The 19,313-nt window shown below is 38.4% G+C and overlaps 1 protein-coding gene across 2 annotated transcripts in view; it reads left to right on the top strand.

The window, feature by feature from the left end:
- The window catches only part of LOC146329208 (HHIP-like protein 1), a 32,511-nt gene extending 16,523 nt beyond the window's left edge, over positions 1-15,988 (top strand). The window contains exons 5-14 of one of the 2 annotated variants that reach the window (XM_084718138.1): positions 352-495; positions 6,290-6,402; positions 7,198-7,338; positions 7,801-7,875; positions 8,356-8,482; positions 8,738-8,883; positions 10,041-10,122; positions 11,683-11,765; positions 12,032-12,583; positions 15,004-15,988. In XM_084718138.1, the coding sequence (XP_084574264.1) occupies positions 352-495; positions 6,290-6,402; positions 7,198-7,338; positions 7,801-7,875; positions 8,356-8,482; positions 8,738-8,883; positions 10,041-10,122; positions 11,683-11,765; positions 12,032-12,583; positions 15,004-15,680 (2,140 nt within the window). In that variant the 3' untranslated portion in view covers positions 15,681-15,988. The remainder of the gene's footprint in view (positions 1-351; positions 496-6,289; positions 6,403-7,197; positions 7,339-7,800; positions 7,876-8,355; positions 8,483-8,737; positions 8,884-10,040; positions 10,123-11,682; positions 11,766-12,031; positions 12,584-15,003) is intronic. The other variant, XM_084718139.1, reaches the window with a different exon arrangement.
- The last annotated feature ends 3,325 nt before the right edge of the window (positions 15,989-19,313 follow it).

A 19,313-nucleotide genomic window follows, 5' to 3' on the forward strand; every position in this document is an offset into this window, starting at 1 on the left:
AGATCACTCTCTGGATCATGGGCTAACACCATTATAGCTTCAATTAAGAAGCAAAGAATAAATGATAAACCGTAAAATAAACACAATTTTAGCATTTTAATCACCCCTTTAAACATGTAACATTTTTTAACTGTTTTGAATAATTTTATGGTTGAAATTGATCAAGATGTTGCACATCTGTGTAGGCCAGTTTATCTTTACCAATCACAGTTTTTCATATTGTGACAGACCATGAATTTATTATATCTGAGCTTATAACAGACTATGAGTGTATTATTCATTTTCAACTTCCATATATACTCACAAATGTTTGATGTGTGTATATTTGTCCACCTGTGTGTCTGCGTTCAGAACCATCCTGGAGGTGGTCGAGCCAGCATCCAATCACAATGGAGGACAGCTCCTATTTGGCCACGACGGGTATTTGTACATCTTCATTGGTGACGGTGGCCGAGCTGGGGATCCATTTGGAAAGTTTGGCAACTCACAGAACAAGTAAGTAAAAATTAAATAGATAGGATAGAATAGAACTTAATTAATCCCAAAGCAAACTCTTGTGCCAGGTTGCTCCAAAATTACAGAGGAGGAAGAAGAAGAACAACAACAGAGCATCAAATATAAGTGGAATATAAAGTATAAAGTGCAAAATAAGTAAATGCAAAAAACAGTGCCTAATAGAAAAACAATAACAATAGAAGAAGTTAAGTATAAAAGTAAGTTAAATAGAAAAAGGTGTAATTGCCAATTAAATTGAAAGTAGCATTGGCAGTGATATTGGCAGGTAATTAAGTTATATTGCACCAGAAAATGATCGTAGAAATTGCAGATAATATTGATACATGTACAGTATATAATATTGCACATTATATTGAAAAATAATATTGATGGTAAAAAGTAATACTGAACATAGTACTAGTATTATTATTCTCAGTCTGCGGCATCAGTTTTAAACTTATGTGGTTCAGGAAGGAGCAAGATTATGCTGACTTCACTATAAACCAACACCTCACATTAAATTGCTCAAACAGCACACTGTTGTTGTGAGGATGTTTTCACGCTGCAGCAGCCAACCTGAAAATAAGCAGCACATCTATGACGTGATTCTGGGAAAAGTTTGTCTCATAATTGTTAAAGGCTTCAACCTGATGTAATTTAAAATAATATGGCAAAATGAGATAAACACATCCTTTGGATTGCTCGAGGTGGTTGTTAAAATTTTAATGATAAATGTGCCCATTTACCAGACACCTTGACGGTGATATGTTGGCTACATAAGCATTAAGTCTGCCAAAAATGAGTTCCCTCATAATTACAGTAAATTCCAATTAAATTAAGTCTAATGAAAAGGCTCAAAATTATGGAGAATATAAACTTCAAAACTGTCTGAAGTTGCTCAGTGGCATTTATAAATGGTAGCTCTTTGACGAGTGGTTATTTTCCACTTATGAAAATTCAACAGAAACTGAGAATCTTCCTGGGCTGGGAACCTGCTCATATAATTTATCACTTTAAGTGTACACATTAGTCATTTGTGTACACATTACCGTACACATGTCTCCTTGATACATGCCAGGCCCTGTAAAGTACTATTTGAATTGAGATGAAGATTTCTTGAGGAGGATTTGAGGAGGGTTGAACACTTTTTAACTGCATTAACAGGGCTGAATGTGAGCACGCCACCAAAGATTATTTCAGGAGAAATGTGAATGAAATGTCCAGTGACTTGGAGAGACAGGACTTTCCATTAATAGACTCCATATTTTAAGCAATGGTGAAGAAATGTCAGAGCAAATACAGAACATCACATCATATTATGTGTTCATTGTTAGGGCAGCATGCATAGATGTGTTGTTGAATGACAGGTATAAGTCTGCAATTTATGGCTGGATTTAACAGGCAGAGAGGATCTGTTCTGACTCAGAAGCCCTTTCGCAATTAAAATCAAAGAATATACCAGATCAATGTTTGATGAGAGTTGTAACAGAACTCCAGACCCATTTTGTCAGGGGATCTTTAGGGGGAGATATGAGGTCACAAGAGGTGGTGAAAAAAATCGATTATTAATTAATTGCGATTATGTTATGGACGAGTATGAATCGATTATTAAATTTTCAAAAATCGATTATTTTTTGCATTATTTTATTTTGTAAAAATGTTATCCCATGGTCAAAGGAAGTTGAACGTCACGTGAGCGCGCCCAGTTCCAGTTCGCAAGTGCGTGCAGCGGCCAGAGCGAGTGAGCCGTAAGAGCAGGTGTGTAAAATGGACGAGGAACAACCAACAACGAGCAACGGATCGCAGTTGATCCATGTCCCGTACAGATCAGCCTCTACGGTTTGGCACACGTGTGATCCGCGGACCACATGTGAGCATCATAGTTTTACTGTCACTGTTACTTTTGTATAAGTTATAATACCTGAAATCTCCATGCAGAGCTGCAGTGAACAGACAGGACAGATGCTGCTGTGTGCAGCGCAGCTCTGATTTAAATGCCGTCACATCGCCTTGAGTGAAATCCAGACCATAACTTTTTTCACTATGCTAACTATGCTGTCACCATAGAAACAGATCATAAAACTGTGATGTTCATTAAAACTTTGGTGATATCAGCTGTCTTAACTTCTACACAGCTCCTCTCTGCTCACCGCTGCAGCTCTGTCTCACCCCGTCTGTCACACAGTGTGTCTGCTGATTGATCATGACTTCTAACCAATCAGATGTGCTGCTGTAGGCGGGACATTGAACCAGACTACAGAGCGTAGTTGAGTATTATACTGTACAGTGTATAATGATCTAATATATGTGTAGTATATACATAGTACAGCACTGTATAAGTTTGAAATTTTTAATATTATTACCATTATCATTACTATTATCATTATTATTACATTACATAACTATGGTGATAATTACAGACAGACAAAGATCAAAGACAAGTGCTTTTTTTAAATAATTTAACTCTAATCCCACCACTTGTTCCTTTTTTGCTGATCCGAAAAATGATCCGATCCGTGACTCAAAACTGTGATACGATCCAAGTCGTGAGTTTTTTGATCCGTTGCACCCCTACTCAGTAAAAGAGTTAAGTAATTCAGAAACTGATTGTTTTTTTAAATGGTGCAGTAACTTTGTGGTGTATTTTGGGTTACCGTTGTCAAATGGAAAATCAATAATCGCTAATCGAGAATTGTTAATAATTGAAAATCGGTTGGTAATCGAATTGGGACCTCAATAATCGTAATCGAATCGGATTGGGAAAACCACCCCTAGAGGTCACGGTAGACATAATCTGAAAGCTGGGAATCTGAAAATTAATTTGAGATGTGGCTCAGCACTCTGTGTCAAGGTTTCTAGTCATAAATCTGTATAAAACATTGTGTTTTGATTAGGCAACTGTTTGAGAGTTCAGAGTGAATAAGGGCTTAGAACTGTACTGTAAGACTGAAAAACATGATGGCCATTCCCATGCTCTGCTGCGTCTCAAGGTGTTGCAGGGGCGCATTTAATGATTGTGCCTAACATGTTCATTCCAGTGGGCACTGGTTTTGATCTGTCACAGACCACGGTTTTGATCGTGCGCAGCTGCAAATACCCCCAGCAATGCTTCAGAAGCGCTTGAACAGCAGAGAGTTTTGTCTGCTCAGATTTTATTGATTTGGTCATTTTTTTCTCTTGCTTTTTGCGCTTTTACCATGGGTCAGTAGGGCTATGTAGTTTAAGTAGTTTCTTTATTGTCTGTTTTTATGAGCACAAGTTTGCACTGGGTCTTTTATTTTGAAAATGGGCAGGATTCTGTGACTGTGTGCGTATGTGACGTGGAGTGGAGAGCTACTTCAGCCGGTGGAATCACAAGCGATTGTGCAGAATGGCATCAATCAACTTCAGCAGATGTGGCGCAGCTGTAACTGAACGCAGTCGTGCCTGGTGGAATCAAGCCGTAAGGCAAACACAGACATGGGGCCCTCCACATCTTCTCCCCCCTTTTCAATCCTTGAATAAATAATAAGTAATAAAAATAAACTTTTATTCACGGTGGAGTGTAAAGGATGAATATAGCCAGTGGTTCTCAAACTTGGGGTGGACCAGGGGAGAAACAGAGAATGAACAAAGTAAAATGAATATGATTTATGTTGGAAAAATAAACAAACAAGAGTTTGCTGATGCTATCATGTTGACCTCTATTTCACTAAAACAGAACGGATCACTAAATTAAGCACACACAGCCTCACGTAAGAAGCCATTCTGAAGTTTGGTAGTACAGCAGTAGTTACTCCTGTATCTCTTGCCAGAGGGCAGCAGAGTGAGTAAGCTGCTGTTGGGATAGGTATTGTATTTTAATATTTTTTAATAATATAATAAGATTTTTCATGAGTCTGTGCACCATGCCGAGCCAGTTGGTTACACAAGTTGGCTTCTGTCTTCCTGAATCAACTTTCCTACCCATAAATCTAAAACTGAGCCGATTACAGCCTCTGAAAAACAGTGATGTCAGTGATATCACGTCATCAACTAATGACGTGGGGGATTCTGCACCCATGCCATCAGTTAAAGAGGTTAAAAGTCAAGGAGAGGTGGCATGATGTGTTTATGCCAAGAGCAGCGCAAACATGAGCTTTTCTTACTGTAAAAGGACTGCAGGGCATCATTTGCTTTTTATAGTGTTGGCAAACATTTCTGACCTCTAAAACCACATGACCTTTAACATTATAATTAATTTGATTAATCCAATAGATAGGCTAACTGTATCTTTAGGCAATGTGTGTTTATGCTTGTATGTTTACATGAAACTACGATGTTTGAGTGCTGCACATATATGTGGATGATGTAATATGTTTTTTTCACTGTCATGAATGTGATTGAGCTATGAACTACAACTGTCATTCTTCATACTCGTTTGATCAACCCCCAGTGACATAAATGTAAAATACAGCCAAAGGACAAAAAGGTAGGAAGTGTAAATATTACTTCTCATTTGCAGAGTATACAGTACATTGCATAATACTGCAAGAATTAATTGAAGCCGACAAATACTTGGACATCAGTTATGGACCAAAATAGCCTTCTTATCTTTTATCTTTTCATAGGAAGGCTAAAACTTACCTTAAATATTAATGGTACTGTGTCAGTAGCAGGTTAACGAAACAGTTTACGAAACATTTAGTGAGGTTTATCTGCGATGTTGACACCTTCCCTCCAGACAGTTAAGAGTTTAGCTCTTTTGCTGTTTCCGAGTGGTTTTGTTGACAGGCTGCATTAGCTGTTCTGGGAATGAGGGAGGATGCACCCTGCCAAGTCTAATATTGACACTACACATTGCGGGCTGCCACACACTGGTATGTACCGGGAGAGACAGAGAGAGAGAAAGGTGGCGAGTGGAAGGTGGAAAAGGGGTCTAACGAAGCAACAACCAGGGAAGAGGAAGGAGAAGGGTGCAAACTGAATGAGAGGAGCGCTTAAGACTGGAAAAAGATGGAGAAAAGGATAGTGAGGAGTAGTAGTTTCAGAAAATTTGAGTTCATGCAGTCATTGGAATTGATTAAAATGTAGTGAGTAGGATGTTAAAAGGTTAACATTTTATGAAATATACCACCTTTAAATAATGTTTGGTATAAAGTTCTTTATGTAAGGTTTTATTTTGATGTAGAGTCACATGAGCAGAGTTTAGTTAAGGGCACAACTGCGGCATTATGGGTCAAAATCAACAACTAACAAGAGGAACGTGCGAACTTGGCTACAGAGAAAAAACATATGGACCCAAAATAACCACATTCTGCACGGTCCAAGAGACACACACTGTTATTGGTTATTTTGTACTTTCATCTGTTTCATATTTGTGTAATAATGTGTTGATGTGCTGATGTACAAACCACAATTCCAAGTTGAGACTTTGTTTAAAATGTGAATAAAAACAATGCAATGATTTGGAAAAACTTTTTAGACCCATGTTCGATTGAATACAGTAAAAAAAAAGTATACTATCAGTGTAGTTACATGGACAAACTTAAAGAGATTTAGCTCAGATTGATAGATTAAAAGAAAGGTGAAGGTAGAGTGGTGAGAAGGCAAAGACAGGATGTTCGATTGCAGGAAATTTGTAAAAGATTTAAGGCATGTGTTAAAGCTGTGCAAGGTTGAAGAACAGAGTAGCAGAAGAAAGGAAAAAGAAGGGAGAAATAAAAGATTGATGGAAAATGAAGTTTAATGCAAAGGGAGATGCAATAAGTAGAAAAAGAGGATGATGGGACAGCGTTCCCCTTTCTCACTCTCATCCTCTGTCTATGTTCCACAGGTCAGTGCTCCTCGGCAAGGTGCTGCGTGTTGATATCGAGAACAATGATGATGGCGCCCCGTACAGTATTCCCTCAGACAACCCGTTCTTGGGGGAGAAGGAAGCACGACCCGGTAAATCCCTGGCAATATTCTATATGTGTGGAATAATAAAATGATCTCAAGTGACCTTTCTGATAAATTGATAAGATGAATTGCACTATCACTGGTGGACTCAAAGGTGCCCCATGTTCTAAAAAACAATTAAAAAAAAAGTGGCCTTTTGGGTGCCCTCTTAGTGTACAAAATGTGGAAAAGTTCCCTGTTAAATGTCCTTGTAGGGGAACAATCATGACAAAATGCCCTCTGGTGTGTCCTTCAAGTGGACAACATGTAGTAAAGTGCCCTCTAAGGTGCCCTTTTAGTGGACAAAATGTGGTAAAGTGCCCTCTTAGATGGCCTTCCAGAAAATGTGATGTGTGTGTCTGTGTTGTAATAAAATAAACAATGGAACAATTAATCCAAACTAGGAATTAGAACTTCTTCATCTTAAATGCATAATGATTTGACCACACAGGTGCCCCACCACATACAGATGGTGCCCTTTTCATTTTTTTTGCCCCTGTCCCTCAGACAGCCCGAGTCTGCCACTGGGCATTATTATAAATATGAATCTAGACTTTGTTTTAGTTTCTCAGAGCGTGAAACTGCAGTGAGACTTTCTCCTATTACTGGGGAAAACATGACTCAGCAAACGAAAGTGAACATCTTCCTAAATACTGACATTTTTTGCACATGTCTTGAAGCTATTACAGACGCACAATCACTGTTGATTCCAGAAATATATGCCTTTGGTTTCTTTGCACAGGCTCACAAGGGATGCACGTAATTTGTGTTGACGTGCAAATGTCTGTTGCTCTTTCTTTGCAGAGATTTATGCCTATGGAGTCCGCAACATGTGGCGTTGCTCCATCGACCGCGGTGACCCCGTCACAGGCCGAGGCAGAGGCAGGATGTTTTGCGGTGACGTGGGACAGAATAAATATGAAGAGGTGGACCTCATTGTTAAAGGTAGTTTTGAAGAGAGCCTGAAGATCTCTACATTAGTTATCACACTGACAGCTTTCATGATTCAGTCACTCCAAAAGAAATTGTTCACTCTTGCGTGAGATTCATTGTCTACTCATCACATTGTCATATACAGTCAAACTGTTCTCTCTCTCTCTCTCTCTCTCTCTCTCTCTCTCTCTCTCAAAGACCACACAGACTGAGTCAGACTTTATACTGTAGTTTAACCTCAGTCCTCTCCCTAACAATTAAGGTGCATGGGATCTGGTTATATACAAAAAGGGCATGAAATAAACATCCAATTATATCTGGTGGTGCAAAATCCACATTATTCTTTCTATACAAACAATAGAAATGTTTTTTCCACAGTATATTTACTCCAGTATGGAGATTTCATTTAGAAAGAATGGTACAATAGCGGTTTCCATGACAAGTTGCACTAACTGTTTACATCCATGTTTAAAGGAGGAAACTATGGATGGAGGGCAAAAGAAGGCTTCAGCTGCTACGATCGCAAACTCTGTCAAAACTCCTCACTAGGTAAGTCCATAAATGAATACATACATTTATGCAGAGTAGTAGGGGTGGAAAGAATTATTGTGACTCTTTCTTTGTTTTGTGTTTTTTAATTACTTAGTTTTTTTTTTGTTTTTTTTTGTTTTTTTTTTTTTTTACAAATTTTTCATATTGAATCATAATACTTCAGTACAGGCACCCTGCAATTTTTTTTTTCCCGCCCTACAAAGTAGCATGATTAAAGATGTGAACTGCACTTTTTTGACTTTCACTCTTTATGATAGACTGCACATATTGTAAAAAATAAATAACTTCTCAGTAGTGTCAGAGTACCATTAAAGGCCTCTTGATTCATTTATTGCGTTTGTGGGCTCAAGTGATTTTACACCTGCCTCTAAATATGCTGCAAGTCTATCATTCTTCATCTTTTGTGTACCGTATGTCGCTATAATATTGTCAACTTGTTATAATGATAAAACTAACTGATGTGTTCTCTTTTTTTAGATGACATCTTGCCTATCTTTGCCTACCCCCACAAGTTGGGTAAATCGGTGACAGGAGGATACATCTACAGAGGTTGTCAGATGCCCAACCTCAACGGACTCTACATCTTTGGGGATTTCATGAGCGGGTATGAGTTTATTTTATTATAAAATCTAAATATGACCCACGATCCAGTTGAAACATCACAATGTGCAGCCTAATTAAAACATTACAGTCATTCTGTCTTTGCCCTTTGATTGTGGGTTTTAAACCAAACCTTCTTTTCAGATGTTTAGTAAAGTCACTGCAAATATAACAGTAAGTGTAGCCGAAGAAACACTTTTAGGGATTTATAGGGATATATGTGTATATTTTTGCTCACATGCTTTTTGCGTCTGTTCAGGCGTCTGATGTCTCTGAAGGAGGATGTTAATACAGGTGAATGGCAGTACAACGAGATCTGCATGGGGAGAGACCAGACCTGCAGATTCCCCAAACTCATTAACAGTTACTACAAATACATCATCTCTTTTGCTGAAGATGAAGCAGGTAACTACTCTGTGTGTGTGTGTGTGTGTGTGTGTGTGTGTGTGTGTGTGTGTGTGTGTGTGTGTGTATGTGTGTGTGTGTGTGTGTGTGTGTGTGTGTGTGTATGTGTGTGTGTGCATGTGTGTGTGTGTGTGTGTGTGTGTTTCTTCTCGTGCATTACCACTGGGGCTAGGCAATATATATCGATATAATAATATCGATAATGATATCCAGAATCTAAGACAATATCTACTCTCATATCATGATATCCAGAATCTTTTCCTGGTTTTATAGGCTGCATCACGGTAAAGTGATGTAATTTTCTGAACTTAGAAGACTGTTGTGAAAGCACCAATAATCGTCCCTACAATATTGTTGCAATATCAATATTGAGATATGTGGCCCAAAATATTTTGATATTTGATTTTGTCCGTATTGACAAAATCAATGCATGATATTCTGTAAGATCATCATATATTTGCACTATTTGAGAATTTAAGGTATGTTCTTTTAGAGAAAATGTGGATAAAGACATACGACATACAAAGAAAGAGTCACACAAAGTAACCTACACAAATATTACATAATTAAATGTAAAAAATAATGAGGTCATAGAGGTGTGAGCTAGTTCATTTTAGTTTATATGAGGACTCGAAGTAGTAAAGTTGTGAAATAGTTAAAAGTTTCTTTTTTCTTACTTGTGGAATCATTAATATTTCAAATACTAAATTACTACTCAACTGCCTCAATTTCTGAGGAGTTAAAAGGTCCCTGTAGAGGGTTTAGTTTGACTTTAAATGTGATTTGAATTAAAGAGACTGCAGATTTACTCAGGAGAGTGTTACACACACGCTGCTGCTCTTAAATAACCTCTTCCCTCCATCCCAAAGTGCCTCTGAGGATATTAAGTTCAAGCAAAGTCCAAATTCCTTTTTCAGTACAAACAGTTTTTACAGAGGAGAGATAGTCTTTCTTCGCTCCTCGTCTCCCCCGTTTTGCTTTCTCCTGCCCTTTCTCACTGTAAATATCTGCCCCCTCCCTCATCCTTCCTCTCTCCCTGCTGTTCACCATCCCTCTTGTTCTTTCTTGCCAAACTTGTTCTTTCTGTGCTGAAAATGAGTCTCTCTTTGTCTGCCTGCCTCACTTTTTCTCATTTTTCCTCTGTCCTTATGCTCCAGGTGAGCTGTATTTCTTAGCCACAGGAGCCCCGAGTGCCACAGCCAGAGCAGGAGTCATCTATAAGATAGTGGACCCGTCCAGGTAGTTCATGATTACAACACACCACTTCTGCAACTGAAAGTTTGGGTTTTATGTTCAATTTTGCTTCTAAAGTGACCTGTTTTTAAGAACTATGATTAGGCTGCCAGGTGAAATATCTATGATGGCCCTAATCACCACAAATACAAAGATGGTCAACACGGTCACTCTCCAAAAAAAACAAACATCTTAATTGCCCCCTGATGGCTGGCTGCAGTACAGGTCACACATCCCACCCAGTCCATGTCAGCACATGGGACATGAGCTAAACTAGGATGAAAAGATGGTTTCTGTCATTTAAATTAGTTCATATCATGCTGATGTTTATCTATTCATTTTTCCTCATAAATTTGGTTTTAATTACTTTTTTGAGGCTATAAAAAGGGTGTTTCACATCATGATTTACAGCTGAATCCTTATCGTGATTAAGTCGGTCATGTAAGTTAAGTCTAAGTTCGGTTGCTCTAAAAAGTTGCTCTGTGTTTTATCCAAGGTTAAGTCAGTCTGCCTCAAACTTTCTGAGGCCAGTAACAATATTATTATTGAGAGTTGAGCTGATAACTATTATGATACTAATCTCCCTTAAGTTTGGTTATTATAAAGCTGTGAGAAGGATTTGTACTAAGGAGGACATTTTAATTTTGAAAAAGGAATCAGTGCTCTCTTTTGTCAGTGGTTTCTACATTACCACAGACATGTCTTCGGCATTTCTGTCCCTATCTGTCCTGTTCCTTATTGATATACTATATAGAGATAAAAAAAAATGTATCAGTGATAGACCTAACATCAGCTGACACAGCTGACACATCGATTTAAGAGTCTAGCTTTAGTTAAACAAGAATAGCTAATTTTAGAATATACTGGTGGTTTTCAAACTGAGCCACTGCAGGGGGAAAATATATAGAGTGAAACAAAGTTGAATGATATGATTTATGTAGGGGACATAAATCATATTCAAATCATATACTGATGCTGTCAGGCTGACCTGTATTTCACTGATATCCACCTTTTTTCAGGTTCTGAAGGGGGCGCATGCCAGCAAAAGTTTAGGAACCACTGGAATACAAAAATCCAGCCATTCTCAAGCGCCATCTAGTGGGCTGCGGGAACAAAACAAAATGTCAAATTAAAATGCATAATTTCACTACTTACACCACCACCACTACTGACACCACCACCACGCCAATCATGAAACATGTCATCAGGTAGGGACGAATGTGTTTCGGTACAGTTAGCTAGCTAATGTTCCCTCAAATGCAGTGACACAAAATGCATCTGTTTTTGAAAAGAACGTGATCGCTCCAAAGCGTGTGTTGAGGAAATATGAGCCTTAGTAAAAAAATTTGGGTTCATGATGATGCTGAACCAAAAGCATTGTTTTTTCCCCTTTTTTTCAATTCTCTGTTCTTTTGTCATTTATTTGGGATTTTTTTTTAAACAATCATAAGTGGGCCCGGAGTTACAAAAGGCTTAGAACTCCCACAGTAAATGCAAACAGGACTCAAGAGGCCAGTAATAAGTTGCATGTGTGAGCTAATTTTTTTTTCTATCCTGACCAAACAGGCGAGCGCCACCAGGAAAATGCAGCATCAAGCCCTTACCAGTTAAAGTAAAGGGAAAACTGATTCACTTCCACCCCAAGGAAGGTACGGGAAATCCCAGAAAGGAAGTTTCTTCCCTTCTGTTTCATATTTAGTTATTCTGTTTTTAATTTAACATTGCACTCCATCAAAACCTCATCAGGGCTTTATCTGTTGAATGTTGACAAAATGATCATGTCTGTTGTCATGCATTCTCATTTTCTTGTCAATGTATAACAGTAGCTTAATAATATGCACATATGTATGGGTGTCTGAGTATAGTTTTAATCTGTGGCACAAATGTCAAATTTTCTTCTTTTTCGTGTTTGCAGAGTTTGTTATCAACAAGAAACCAACCACCACAGCTGTACCTACAACAACCACAAGGAAACCGACAACCACAACAAAAACACCACAGAAGAGAAAACCCATAATAATAATAAAACCACCGATGCCAACACGAAAAACAATACGAAAAGCGACAGTACCGCCACCAACGACAGCAACGAGAAAAACAACAACGAGAAAAACACTTCCGCCAACAACAAGAGCAACAACGTTACAGACAACAAGAAAAACATCAATGAGAAAAACACCGCCACCGACAACACCAACTCTAAAAGCAACAACTACAATAAAAACAACCTCAGCTACAACAATTAAACCAACAACCGCACCAACTACTGTCCAGATGGCGACAACCCCCGCCCCAACCACACCCACTGGTAGGCCTACTGGTGCACCTGGTTACCAAGTCAGCTCTACTGGTTACCCAACCACTACGACCACTGTTCACACAACCACTAGGCCAGCTGTTAGGACTAAAGTTAAACCCACCAGTGGACCAGTGCGCACGAGAGGAGAAGCCACCAGCAACAAACCTGGTAGTTTCTTCTTCTGTGCTTTATTTTTGCTTTACATTCTAACTTGCTGATAGCCAAATTAATTTTTTCCAACTCCATGCGTATTTTCAAGTGAGAGACTCTGAGCAATACACTTTCCTGAGATGATTAATAGAACTTTCCTCTCTGATTAAATCACACCACTTTTAAATTAGAAAACTTTAAATTACATTAGCACAGAGTTGTCCCATGGGTCAACGGGGCTATAAATGTAATGTCCAGGCTACAGTCTAATTATAAATGATCATACAGAAATGAAACCATATAAAATATGAAATTATTTAAATAGTTTGGCAGCTAAGTCTAAGTTGGTTTACTGTAAACATTGATTTGGATATTTTTGTTTTTACTCTTTTAAATGCAGCTTTTTTAGTCAGTCTTAAAATGCCGTGGGCTATAAAATGGAATTGTTATAGCTCATTTCTGTCTATTATAGTTCTTTAGTTAGTTATTTAAAATTCCATAACAGTTTTACTGCACAGACAAGAACATGAATAATGCAAACTACCAAAAATCTTATATTGAGGCTTTACAGATGAGCTACTTGGCTCATATCATTCTTGCATTATGAAAAAAAGAAAAAGATGATTAAAAAGTGAGAACATAAATAAGTTATAGCAAACTGATAGATGAGGTGATAATATATTTATTTTATATGATCCTTTTTGCTGCACAGTATTTTTTCTGATAAGTTTTATTGCTTAAATTATCATGAAATCATCAATCAATACAATTTTTATGGGGTATGGTTAAAAAGTTACATATGATTACTTACAGATTATTTACCACTTGTGAGAATCTTTAACACAATATGCAGCCAAACAGATAATTAACTGACACCATTTTGTTCTTGTAATAATGCTTCTTATCAGTCTGTTGCAACATCTCTGCACTAGAATAGTTGAAAAAAACATGCAATCATGTTGTTAGAAACGTAATATAAATTAGTGTTCCAGTGTCTCAACTTTTGCTCATGTTCTGCTTAAATTAAAAGGTAAAAGTAAAAGTTTGCCTGTGCAGACGTAGATCTTGAGGATTAACCTTTTGCACTAGCTTGTTTCAGTCTCTTTCAGCCTCAGGTGCTGAGGAATTAGCTCATGTGGCATTCATTCCCCAACTTTAATCCCTGCTAGCATTTTATTCTTTGGCTGGTTCAAGTCTTATGGCAGGATAAATGGTGCTTATTTATGTATTGGGTATTTGCACTACTTTAATTTAAATCAGGTACTTTGGCATTATTTATTTTGAATAAATGGTTCTGCATCAGCCTCAGTTTGGACATTCATCTTTGTGTGTATTTATTTTTCCTGTCTTCAAGGATAACTGAAGTGATTGAAATGGCGTTAGTCAAATCTGAGCTTTGTAAAATTATATTCAGTTCCCGAATTACCAATTTTGTGTGTCTATGTATGTTTGACACTAAATATGTTTATTTGCTTTCTTGTACAGATTTACATGAGAAAATCGACACCGCTCTCACATCAGAAGCTAGTTAGCTTAACTTAGGATACAGACCTGAAGGAGAAAACAGGAAGTCAGACTCTGTCCAAAGATTACAAAACTTTGTCTACTGGCACCTCGTAACGTCACCCAGTAACACATTATATCTTGTTTGATTACTTTGTGCAAAAACCAAACCACAAAAACAAATATTTGTAGGCTATGTTAACCTATTTCTTGGTTGCCTTTAGAGTTCGGTTTTAAAGCCATAATATGTAACATTTCTGCAGTAAAACGTATAAAAAGCTAAACATATGTTACATTGTTTGTTAAGTTGTGTACTCGCATTATTCCATGTTTACAACCATGTTCAACACAAAGAAATAAATAATTTATTCAAGGTAACTGTGTATTTCCTGCTAGCCGTAGCTAGCTAGTTGCTGTAACTTCTGTGAAAAGACGACATACGTTGGATACATCAGAGAGTGAGGAAGGAAGCCAGCTAACATGACTAAAGGTAACCTGAATTTAAACTTTAACATTACCTCGTCCATGGACACGAATTCTGCCTGAGTCATGTCAGATACATTTAAGATCGAACGTTATCAGACTACATTTTTTGGTATTATTTTAAATATTAAAGAGACTTCTAGCAGCAGAATTTACTTATTAGGCATTTAATGTTTTAAAACTGGGCCAAATAACATCTTAACAGAGGTGGGTGAATTTTCTTATCTTTAGACAGAGCCTGGCTAGCCTTTTTCCTGTTTCTAGTTATGCTAGGCTAAGCTAACCAGCTTCACATTGACCAAACAGATGTAAGAATGGTATCAACCTGCAAGAAAGTGATTAAGCGTATTTCCCAAAATGTCAAACCATTATTTTAAAGAAAAAATGAATCTTTAGAACACTGTTATCCTACAGATATTCAAATAAAGAGGGTGATTCTGTCTCTCCCTCAGGTTATCGCACAACCGTCATGACTGCAGTCTTCTCTAGGATCGCTCAAACCCCAATCATCACCACACCTCCAACCAGGAGACACGGGGGACCCCTTCAGTACCCCGATTATACCACGTCCCAGCCTTTACCCACAACACATACTTCTCCATCTACAACACCACGGCCACCATACTGGAGCCAGAAATCCACGGCATCAAGTTACAAGCCCCCACCGATCAACACAACCCTGCTTAAATCACAGGACGAGAAGCTGTGGCTTGGAGAGAAGCTGGAAGTCGCTGGGGAGGGTAACCAAATATTTAAGAGGCCTCGAGGGAGAGGAAGAGGGCTCAAGAGAGGACGGAGGCTGCGGGTCGGCTCGGTGCGACTGGTGAGCGCGGATGGTTTATCAGATCGAGGCAGGGTGGAGATCTTCATACGTGGCGAGTGGGGGACAGTGTGCGATGACCTTTTCACCGCCAAAGCGGGTACCGTGGTGTGCCGACAGCTCGGCTTCACAACGGCGTTGGCCGTGATGAAGAGGGCTGTGCTGGGTGAGGCGGACAAGGGCGTCAGGATCCTGTTGGACGACGTGGAGTGTGAGGGTTGGGAGAGGTCGCTGCTGGAGTGCAAGAGGTCCAGGGTGGGGAAACACAACTGCTCACATGGGGAGGATGTCGGCGTGATCTGCCGTTAGCACAGAGGGGGGAATGTGAAGGAAAATATAAAGGAAAGGAGGAGGCAGTGGAGAGATGAGAGTTTTTAAAGAAAGTATGAACGGTTATTACAGACTGCAAATTTTTAAGCATGAATGTCAGTGATGTCAGCTTGTTAAAAATCTCCATGAATTGTATTTTTTCATGCTTTTCAATTTTACATTTTAATGTTTCATTTTTCATTCCCCATCCACTGCTAAATGCAAAAACTGTCCATGTACTTCACCTTAGGCCAGGGATATACTTGTTTTTAACTGTGTCCATATGGATCACGGCTGCCTCGCGTGTCCTGCATTGATGGCTGTGCATGTCCTCAGAAATTAACGCAAGGCAAACGTTTGGTTAAATAGCAAGTATATCTCCGGCCATGAAATCTTTTGTGGAGTTTTTCAACCTGTTCTTACCAATGCATCAAAAACAGCAGCTTTCTCAGTGCCCCAATGCTTAAAACTATGATGGACTCAAGGCCAGCGCAAGAGGGACGATCAGTCTCCCTGGTGCCCCATCTTCTTAAAAAACTATTAAAAAGTGCCCTCTAGGGTGTCCTTTTAGTTGACAAAATGTGGTACGTGAATCTGCTCAATTAAATTACCTATTTCATCCCAAACCATCTTTTTCTAAACCTGATCAAGCAGTTTTCATGCCTTTATTTTGTACTAGAGTGTCATAGTTTGAAGTGAAGGGTTCTTGACTAAGAATGTGTTTTTTTTTTTGTTGTTGTTGTTTTTCTTTTTTCCTTACACAGAGCAGAGAAGATGAATTTCTCCTTAACTCACTTAGTCCACTGTATTGTAAAATTTAACCAAGAGCAGTGGCCTGGCAGCTGCGTTGGTAGAGCATTAGCCCCATGTACTGAGGCTCTGAGCTCTCTGAAGCGGCCGTGGATTTGACTCCCACCTGAGGCCCTTTGCTGCATGTCATCCCCCCTCTCCCTCCCCCTTTCCTGTCCTCACTTCAACTGTCCTGTCAAATAAAGACGTGTTGAGAAGATCAACACATAAACCATTATTCCAAATTTCAGTTATATATACTTGACTATCTCTACCCATGGTAATCTCACCTGGTTTTCACCACTGTGTAAGAAAGGGCCTGATCGTATCAACATTTATTACAGCAGTATTTCTAACTGAATTGAATCAGTACTCCGTTATATAACCCTTGTGTGCATAAAGTGTAAACTGTTCAACAATAGATGATTTGCGATCAGTCGTAACACAGCAGTGGAAGCTACAAATGCGTTCCTGTGAATATACTGTGGTAACTTACTGTGTGGTTACTGGGGCTGGGTATCAGTACTCAATACCTTTAAGGTATCAACTAAGATAACCAAGTAGTCAAAACTTCTCCAGGCAAACAATACCTCCAGCTGATCATTTTTGTCATGACATCTAGAAAAAAAATTACCACTTAAATGGTTTTGCTCGTAGCCAATCACTGCCAGGATCCTTATCCATAAAGAAAGACCTTTGAAAAAAATCTATCAAACAAAGTACTTGCTTGGTTATCTGTATCACTTTGAGTATTGGTATTGGTATTGTAGTTTTTTATAAATGATACCCAGCCCTAGTGGGTCCAAATAGTCATGATATGACCAAGCTTCATGCACCGCTTGTTTTAAAAGACACCCAACTGAATTTTGCCGAGCTACATCCTGGTTTGACTGCACACTTCAACAAAACTTTAGTGTCATCTTGTTTTTGATAAAGATGGCAACAGTTGATGAAGGATCATTGTTAGAAGAGTGCAGCCGATTGTGTTTGTGGGGTTAACTGCTCAAACTTCAACACACGTTTATCATTAATACAAATGATTTTGATTTTCTCTAAAATGGTCATTGTCGACTGAGTGGGTCTTGGAGGAACTTGAGCGGTATCCTGGCTGTGTGTTGTGTTTACATAGTTACCAAACATCTGCGAGACAAACACACAGAATATCAAATGGTCAATTGTGTTTCAAGATGTTTGTATTTTTGTATTGTTTAATTTCAGCAGATCTATTTTCTACAGCAGTTCTTTTTTTTTATATAATTTGCATTTTGATACCTTCTTGAATGTAGTTTTAAGATGAAAGAAGAGTTTTAACAAGGAAATGCTGGACATTCTGTGCGATGAATGTAAAAAAATGTTTCCAGTTTTATATAAAAAAGATTCAAAGGCACAGAGTGCCTGTGATATGAATAAAGTTTTACTGCAAAATGACTTTCTTGATATTTCTTGTTATCCTCTGCTGTGTGTCCTAATATGCTGAAGCATTACGGCTGACATTGATTTATGCTGATTTTGTCCAGCAGCAGTGGTCCCTGGTTCCCACAGATGTCCAAAAACTGTGTACAACAGATGGTAGGACACCCTCTGGGAGTTTTAAACATCCCACTTTTTCTCACCTTGTTGTGATCAAACAGAGAAAAGTATGATGAAATAGCATCAGTATATTACTCATCAGCATGGTCAGATTGTCGGTCCTCAGTCACCATGTGTTCACCAGATTCTGTAGCTCTCAACATAGACGCACTCGCACAAACATTATGTGACCAGATGGACAGAAGAAAGACTTTGCCTCAATGCAAGTATTCTGTCTGTGTAACTCACTTTGTTTTTGGAGAAGATACCTTGTAGGCACTTAAAGTATTTAACAACATCTTGTGATGTGAAACAGAATTTGTTTTGGGGGGTGAGAAGGTCGAGCTGTCCTGCTCCTCCTCATGTATGATGCTTTCAACTACAGAAGGAAAACAGACTTGTGCTGATGGGTTCTACTGTTGCAGTAAAAGAACCACAGTTCAGTGAGGTGGAAGGCAGCACGCAATTTCAGTAATGATTTCTATAAAATTATATTATATATTAAAAACAATCACTGTGGAGTTTTCGGCTAATTCCTGGAGAGAAATTTTCTGTCCTTCCATTTCTGTAAATTCACTTACTTTTTTCTCCTTTCTGTGTTGCTTTTGTGTGTAATTATTGCCCTTGGAAGTCTGTTCCAGCGTTATAGATGTGAAAATTACAACTACACATAATAAAAATATAATATATGAACACTAATTTTACTCAATTTTCTTACACTGCCTTTTCTGCAAAATATTACACTACATTTTTGCAAATAAATAATAAAATTTGAGTCAGAAAGAAAGAAAATGTAGCCAGTAAACGCATCTGCATGCACCACTTCCTGTATTTAACAACTTTGCTTTAGGTACCATCTTTTGCTCAGACTTGACAAGAGATCCCTCCAGTGGCAGCGGCACACTGATAACCCAAGAGAAATAGAAATTAGAACAACTTGTGGAAAAATTAAATAAAGTAAAACTAAAGTGGTACGTTTACTGTTTCCGTTACAATTAATTCAGTGTGTGCTGTAATCAGAAACCAATGTATGACTTAATAAAAGAAAGCCTGCACGTCCTTATTTGTCTGTTATCTTTTGTATGCGCAATGTGGATGTAATGTGAGTAAAGTCAAACAGTTAAACTGAGGAGAAAATGAACTACAAAATGTCAGCTGTAGAAAAGAACGAGTCAGCTGAGTGGCAGTAGGTGTCATCACTATACAGAATGTCTAAAAAGTCAGTGAAGCACTGAAATGCATCTTATATTGTAGTTTTATCAGTTTACACACTAA

This window comes from Lutjanus erythropterus, chromosome 4, assembly GCF_056507025.1.
Source record: "Lutjanus erythropterus isolate fLutEry1 chromosome 4, fLutEry1.hap2, whole genome shotgun sequence".
Lineage (NCBI taxonomy): Eukaryota > Metazoa > Chordata > Actinopteri > Lutjaniformes > Lutjanidae > Lutjanus > Lutjanus erythropterus.